General features: G+C 27.7%; 1 protein-coding gene across 1 annotated transcript; it reads left to right on the top strand.

The window, feature by feature from the left end:
* The first annotated feature begins 2786 nt into the window (after nt 1–2786).
* LOC124946265 (homeobox-leucine zipper protein MERISTEM L1-like) lies at nt 2787–6110 on the top strand. Its single transcript, XM_047486829.1, has 6 exons — nt 2787–2840; nt 3390–3881; nt 3974–4082; nt 5055–5308; nt 5596–5691; nt 5775–6110. Exons 1-6 carry the CDS (start codon nt 2787–2789, stop codon nt 6108–6110), a joined length of 1341 nt encoding a protein of 446 aa, XP_047342785.1.
* The last annotated feature ends 1350 nt before the right edge of the window (nt 6111–7460 follow it).

Here is a 7460-nt window from a genome sequence, read left to right as displayed (position 1 = left end):
CTAAAGTTATTTTTTTATTATCAATTCTAATATGAATAAAAATGAATAAAAATAAAATTTTAATTAATTATATTATATTACTAACTAATATTTTAGGCGATGGTCGTTCTCAGAATTTAAGTGCTCATAATTTATTGGGTGAATTATTCAAATTTTCATGTTTTTGTGGTTGGGTGACATATTTTTATTTTATTTTTCTTGTTTTGTGGCATTTTTATTTTATTTTCTCATGGAAACCAAATCTCGTCATTTTTTTTATTATATATTGTTTATGTTATTTTATTTATTTACATACATAATTAATTAAATAAATTGAAAATATTTAAATTAATGGTTAAATAATACCAATCTAAATATTGTTCAAATTCAAAATCTCTATAATTTGATGGGACTATACATAGTAGAATAAATAATAATGGATTAAAATTGGATGAAAAAATTGTGACATGATTGTGAAGGAATGTGATAGGCACATAATATATTTCCACGTACCCCTCATCACTATATATATCTTTTATAAATTAAAATTGTGCTGGTATAAATATATTTTAGTATAAAACAACCAAAATAAAATATTGAGAGGATAACCATATTTCCTATTAATTGTTTATGATCAGGTATTTCATCATATTTTTCCTATGGATTTATAAAAATATTTTTTTTAATAGAAAAATATAGAATCCATGAGTTAATTGGCATTAAAACATATTTTTTCTAACAGGGTTTGCCCCAATTAGAAGCCCATGTAAAAATAAATTGTGGACATTCCAAAATTTAGTTTCTAATAATTCAAAGTTGTTCGTTTTTTTTATTAACAAGACATTAAAAAATATTAATATTTTTAATTCATTTTACAACAATTTCAATAAAATGCTAGTATACCTATTTTGAAATTGTCTCTAAATAAATAACTAGTATATGAAATTGTCTCTAAATAAATAACTAGTTAGTAATATATATATATATATATAATGATGCTTAATTTTTAAAGTATCCGAATTGCAGAGTTGAGAGAGTGGTTAATTTGGATATATATGTGTGAGAGTAAATGAATACTTAAGTTAGATTACTGTCCATAAACTTAAAACAGTTAAAAATAAAATTAAAAATGCTAATTGTATGTTTCGAACTTATAACATAACAAAATAAATACAACCCTTTAACCAACTAGGCTAACAACATTTTATATTTAAAATTCAACACCAAATTTGATGAACGCAAGACATTTTAAGAATAAAAGTTCAAATTCTTAACTAACTAATCTATATATATATATATATATATATATATATATATATATATATATATATATATATATATATATATATATATATATATATATATATAATGATGCTTAATTTTTAAAATGTTCGGATTGCCGGGTTGAGACTGTGGTTAATTTGGATATATATGTGAGAGTAAATGGATACTTAAGTCGAATTGTGGGTTGACCCGCCCATAAACTTAAAACAGTTAAAAATAAAATTAAAAATGCTATTTATATATTTCGAACTTGCAACCTAACAAAACAAGTACAACCATTTAACAAAGTGTGATTAAGATGTGGTTTGTCCAAGGATAATAGACCAGTATCATTTGAAAGTGGTTAAACAAATATGAATCAAATATTTGATTGACCAAAGTGTGAGGTCACAATGTTAATTATTAAAAAATATGAATCAAATATTTGATTGACAAAGTGAAAGTGTAAAGTCACAAGATGAGAGATTTATTCGGAAAAAATATGTGATGAAACATTTGAGAAAATTTGTTTTTATCGAAGTAAATAAAATGAGGAATGAGAGTGTTCTATTTTTTATTTTAATATATTATTCGTGATTTATTAAGAATTTTAAATATTGAATAAATATTATTATAATTTTTTTAATTAATTTATTTTATTTTTATTCATGTGCATCGCACAAAATTTTACTAGTTAAGAAAATGATAGAAATAAAATAAAAACTGAAATCCAATTTTATTTATTTATTTTCAATCTTCCTTTTTAGAACATAATATTGTTTTATTTGATTCATTCATTATTACTTTTATTACTCTACAAAAAGATGATATATTTTTTAAAATATATATTTATATATTTTATTATTTGATTTATTTATTCTTTCTATTATTAGTCTACAGAAATATAAATAAATAAGTTAACTAATCAAATATATATTTACAAATCAATAGGTAATATGATCAAGAGCATCATTTGTTTCAAATTTTTTTTTCCCTATCATCACTCTTAAAATATATGCATAAATTAAATATATAATTATAATATCAACTATATAATATTTGTTATAATAAATAAATAAATATTAATTTTATTAATTAAATATTACAACAATAAGTTAATTAATTAATACCCATTCAAAATGCTAAAAATAATATATATATATAAGTTCCAATTAACATGAACTGTGGATCCGAAAAATTAGATACAAGGCATAGAATAATAATACTTTGTCTTCATATCATACTTGATCATTACAAGTGGATCAAGCTGCAAAATCATTCCATAAGACATTAATTGTAGAAAAGATCTAGTTTGTTAGAATCCAAACAAAACACAACTGATCGGCAAAATCATTAGAGAACAAAACTCTCCATGTGTATGTATTTCTAATCTCTTATAATTTGCTTGTCTTTTCTCAGATAAAGTGATCAGATGAATCATTTTATTATACCAAAAAAGTGCAATCGTGTATCGTTCGTCCTTCATTAGTTAGCGTGAAATCCTACATCGAGTCATTGAGAAGGCATCAAAACCTTCCAAATTAATGGACAACCAAGAAGATGAACTAGGAATACATTGCCAGCCAAATATAGTAGAGGTGAGCAAATGTGTTTTTATATTCACAACAATCTGTTCAACAAATGATTAATCTTGTTGTGTTTTGGATGTGTTTGATGATAATGTTGACACTCGTGTTTTTGTAATGTTTTTATCGTTATGTTTAAATAATAATATATTGTTTCCTTAATTTTCATGTTCCTTACTTAGACTTATATTTGTTTAGAGATCTTAAATCCAAGGAAAAATGATTCTATATGTCTAGCATTTGTCGCCTATGTTATGAAGCCGTAGATGATTTTTTTTTATCAACTTTTTGTTAACATGACTTCGACTAAATTGGGCATTTGTTCGATTCTACCAATTTCTATCAAAGAGTTCTTTGTCATCGAAGTTTCGGATAAAAGATAGTTTTGAACTTTTGTTGGCTTATGTTTTTGTTCCTATTATTTGGTCATCTCTACCATATATAGTGAAATCTTATTTATACAAGTCTTGCTAATTTAAATTTTTTTGAATAAATGATTTAAACCTAAACAATTGACAAACTTTTTCTCACTATTGATGATTGTAAGAGAACTTATTACAGGTACACGATACGACAAACAATGTATATTTATCGACCAACGAATCTTGTCACGCACCTTGTGCTAAGGAATCACAAATAAATTCGGAGATAGATATGTTCACGAGAGCAAGTGATCTATTCATGTCAATGTCCATTCATGGCGATTTTAATAAGGCAAAAATTTCCAATCTTGCTGGAGATGCGGCTAAGGAACTAATACAAATGGCAATGGAAAAAGAACCTCTTTGGTGCTTTGTTGAAGAAGAAGGAAGATATGTTTTGAATGAAGTTGAATATAAAAGGAGATATAGTCATGCCTTTGATCAAACACCAGATAGCATACTAACTTTTATGATGAACTCATCAGAGAACATATTAAGAGATGATGATGATTGGTATAATGATATTTTTCATAGGGATTTTGGTCATAATTGTTTTCAAACCGAGGCTTCGAAGGAGACCGGGTTTCTCCTCATGGATCCTCTTGATCTTGTCCGCTTACTAATTGACGTGGTTAGTTTTCGATAATTTTGTTTCGTTGAACATTATTAAATATATGTTTGTCATAGATGGAAGTGATTTTTCTTTTTTGTTGTTGTTATTAGGATGAATGGAGCATTGTTTTTTCTAACATGGTATCAGATGCCGAGAGAATTGGAGTTTTATCGATGGGCGATGAACTTGGAAACCCTAATGGATATCTTCAAGTTGTAAGTGATCATATGATATTCGATCATTCTTCTTGTGTGTTATTACATTTTCATATGCAAATCTATTAAGATTTTGTCTTAATTTGTTTACTTTACAAAATCTTGTTTTCTTTTTTGAAAATATTTTATAGAGTTGAATATAGGTACATCTTTGGACGAAATCTTTTTGTCTTATGAATACGTACTCTTTCATCTAAATTAACATTCAAATCATATATATTTGACAAAAGAAATGATATTAAAGAAATTATTGATATTTTCTAGTCTGACCTAAGTGTTTTAATTCAAGTGAACCTATTAAACTTAAAGACGATTATTTGTGAGTTTTTCATTTGTCATTTGATATTGAATGAATTGAGGTCTAGTTTTACCCACAAATTTCTTACCAACGTCGTATCAATTTGATATATTATTTCAGATTAGAGCCGAATATCATATTTGTTCCCCACTCGTAGAAACTCGAGAATGTTACTTCCTTAGGTATTGCAAACAGTTAGACTACAATGTTTGGCTTGTAGTTGATGTTTCTCTAGAGAACATTTTTCCAGATTCAATCATGAAATGCAAAAGAAAACCCTCAGGATGCTTAATTAGAGGCTTGGATAATGGATACTCCATGGTAAGAACCTTATATTTATAAATTCCAACAACTAATTTATGTTACATTAAACTTCATTAATTAATTAATGATTATAATATTATTATTGCATGCCAACAATCTTAAACTAGGTTACATGGATTGAACATATTCAAGTTGTCTCACAACCTTTGCACCTATTCAGACCATTAGTCACATCGGGTTTTGTATTGGGCGCATATCGTTATCTAGGAACCCTAGTACGACGACACGACCGACTTAAAACCCTAAATAATATCCAAGGTAAAGACTTACAAAAAAATATCTTTTTATTAATTTTATTTTTTGAAAAATCAAGTGTAATGTTTTAATTTCCTTAATATGTTTTATTAATTGAAGGAGGAAAGGCAAGTCTATTGAAATTGACTGATAGGATGATGAGAGGTTACTTCTCTTGTTTATGCTCCTCATCCGAAGCCATATGGAGACCGTTGCCTGTTCCTGGTGGCGAAGATATAATGGTCACGACTAAGTTCAACGACGACAACGATCCACCAATTGGACCCACGGTCGTTGTCGTGGCCACAATTTGGCTCCCGAAGAAGCCAAATATTGTTTTTGACTTCCTTCGTCATGGGGAATACCGAAATAAGGTATGATTTTGTATTTATTTTGAAATCATAATTTTCGTTACAATAGTCGACACAACATTCTATGAATCATTATTCAAATAAGTTGTTTTTAAGTGAAAATTGAACTTAATATCTTATACAAATGAAAATTAGGACTCATGCTGGCCTCTTTTAAGAAAAAACCCTAGTCACAAAATAAAATAAAAAAAATCCAAGACTCTTTACTACTTTAGTTATCTTGGGTGGATACTAGTAACATTAATTTTGTTTCTATTTCAATTTTATAGTATTATTGTTGTTGTGTGCAGTGGGATCTTCTTTCTTATAACAAAACAACTCAAGAAACAAAGTTAGTTACGACGGGCTCGGACCAACGTAATTGTGTTTCGTTGATATCGATACAAGTAATCACGTTAATAACTATTTCGATGGCTATTCATATAAGAATTGTGTTTGTAAGACTTTTTATTTATTTTTTATTTTTTAGGGATCGCCAACGATGTATTATTTACAAGAGAGCCATACAGATTTGACAGGTTTTTATGTAACATTTGCACCAATTGATATATCTGCAATAAACAAAGTGTTGGATGGTGGGGAGACTAGTGATGTGCGGATTCTAAGCTCTGGTTTTTCAATCTTTCCTGATAGTCCAAGAATGATGAATGGGGAGGAATCGAATGGGAGCATCCTCACCATTGCTTTCCATATATCTGATCCGGATTCATTAACACCAAATTATGTATCCCCAAAAAAGGTGAGTGGTCTTCACATGATTATGAAGGAAACTGTTTCCAAGATTATGGTTGCCATGATCAAGTGATAATCATCCCATTATTTTTATTCAATTTGTAGGACACATGAATAAATTCTAAGTACTAATGGTTTTGTTTTTTACTTAGGTTTTATCTTGTATGTTGAGTCTTTCATTTCCAGTGTTTATTATTATTATTATTTTTGTTGCTAAAGTGTTTAGTTATATTCAATGTTAAAAAACTAAACTTACTTTATTTAAGAAAAGAAACAAGTGTTTTTATCCATGTCACATTGCCCACCATTGCATTTGGGAGAAAGCATGATTTTTATCTTTTTATTAAAATCTATGTTTAATGCATAAGTTAGTCAAACATGGACATAAAACATCACTAATTTAACCTAACATGCTAGCTCAGGCTTATTTAAGATTAAAAAAAAAAGTCATTAATTCAGTTTCAACTCTAGTGCCAATAAATAACCAAAGAAATACAAAATCGACATATAATCGAAAATATCCTATATCTATATTTGGTAAATGCAGTCAAAATTGAGGCACTTCAAATATTTGAAAAGAAGAGGTAGAACATGAAAGAAAAACATAAGGGTGTGTGATAACTCTGGAATTGGCATTGGCATTAAAATTGGAATTAGAGAGTCCAATTCTAATTCTTATGTTTGATACACTTTAATATTAAGAATTGGAATTGCAATTAGAATTGCAATGGAATTCAATATAGTCATTTTAGGTCGGAAGTGTAATTCCAAATTAACACGTTTTTCACGTTTTTGACATGTTTAACACGTTTTTCACACATTAAACACGTTTAACATGTTTTCATGTTTTTGACACGTTTAACACGTTTTTGGCACGTTTTTCACGTCTTTCACGTCTTTGACACGTTCAACACGTTTTTGACACGTTTAACACGATTTTCACGTTTTAACACGTTTTTGACACGTTTAACATGTTTTGGCATGTTTAACAAGTTTTTCACATATTTGACACGTTTAACACATTTTTGACACGTTTTCACGTTTTTGACACATTTAACACGTTTTTAACACATTAAACACGTTTATCATATTTTTGGCACGTTTAATACGTTTTTGAACGTTTAACACGTTTTGACACGTTTACCATATTTTGACACGTTTTGACACGTTTAACAAGTTTTTAACATATTTGGCACGTTTAACACGTTTTTGACACATGTTCATGTTTTTAACACATTAAACATGTTTAACACGTTGTTGACACGTTTCACATGTTTTTTTTTACGTTTTTGACACGTTTGACACATTTTTAACACATTTAACACGTTTTTGACACGTTTAACATGTTTTTCACGTTTTGACACGTTTAATAAGTTTTTCACTTATTTGACACATTTAATATATTTTTGATACGTTTAACATG

The sequence above is a fragment of the Impatiens glandulifera genome, chromosome 7 (assembly GCF_907164915.1).
Source record: "Impatiens glandulifera chromosome 7, dImpGla2.1, whole genome shotgun sequence".
Taxonomy (NCBI): Eukaryota; Viridiplantae; Streptophyta; class Magnoliopsida; order Ericales; family Balsaminaceae; genus Impatiens; species Impatiens glandulifera.
The sequence above is the reverse complement of the archived record's forward strand: the minus strand, read 5'-3'. Positions and strand labels throughout refer to the sequence as shown.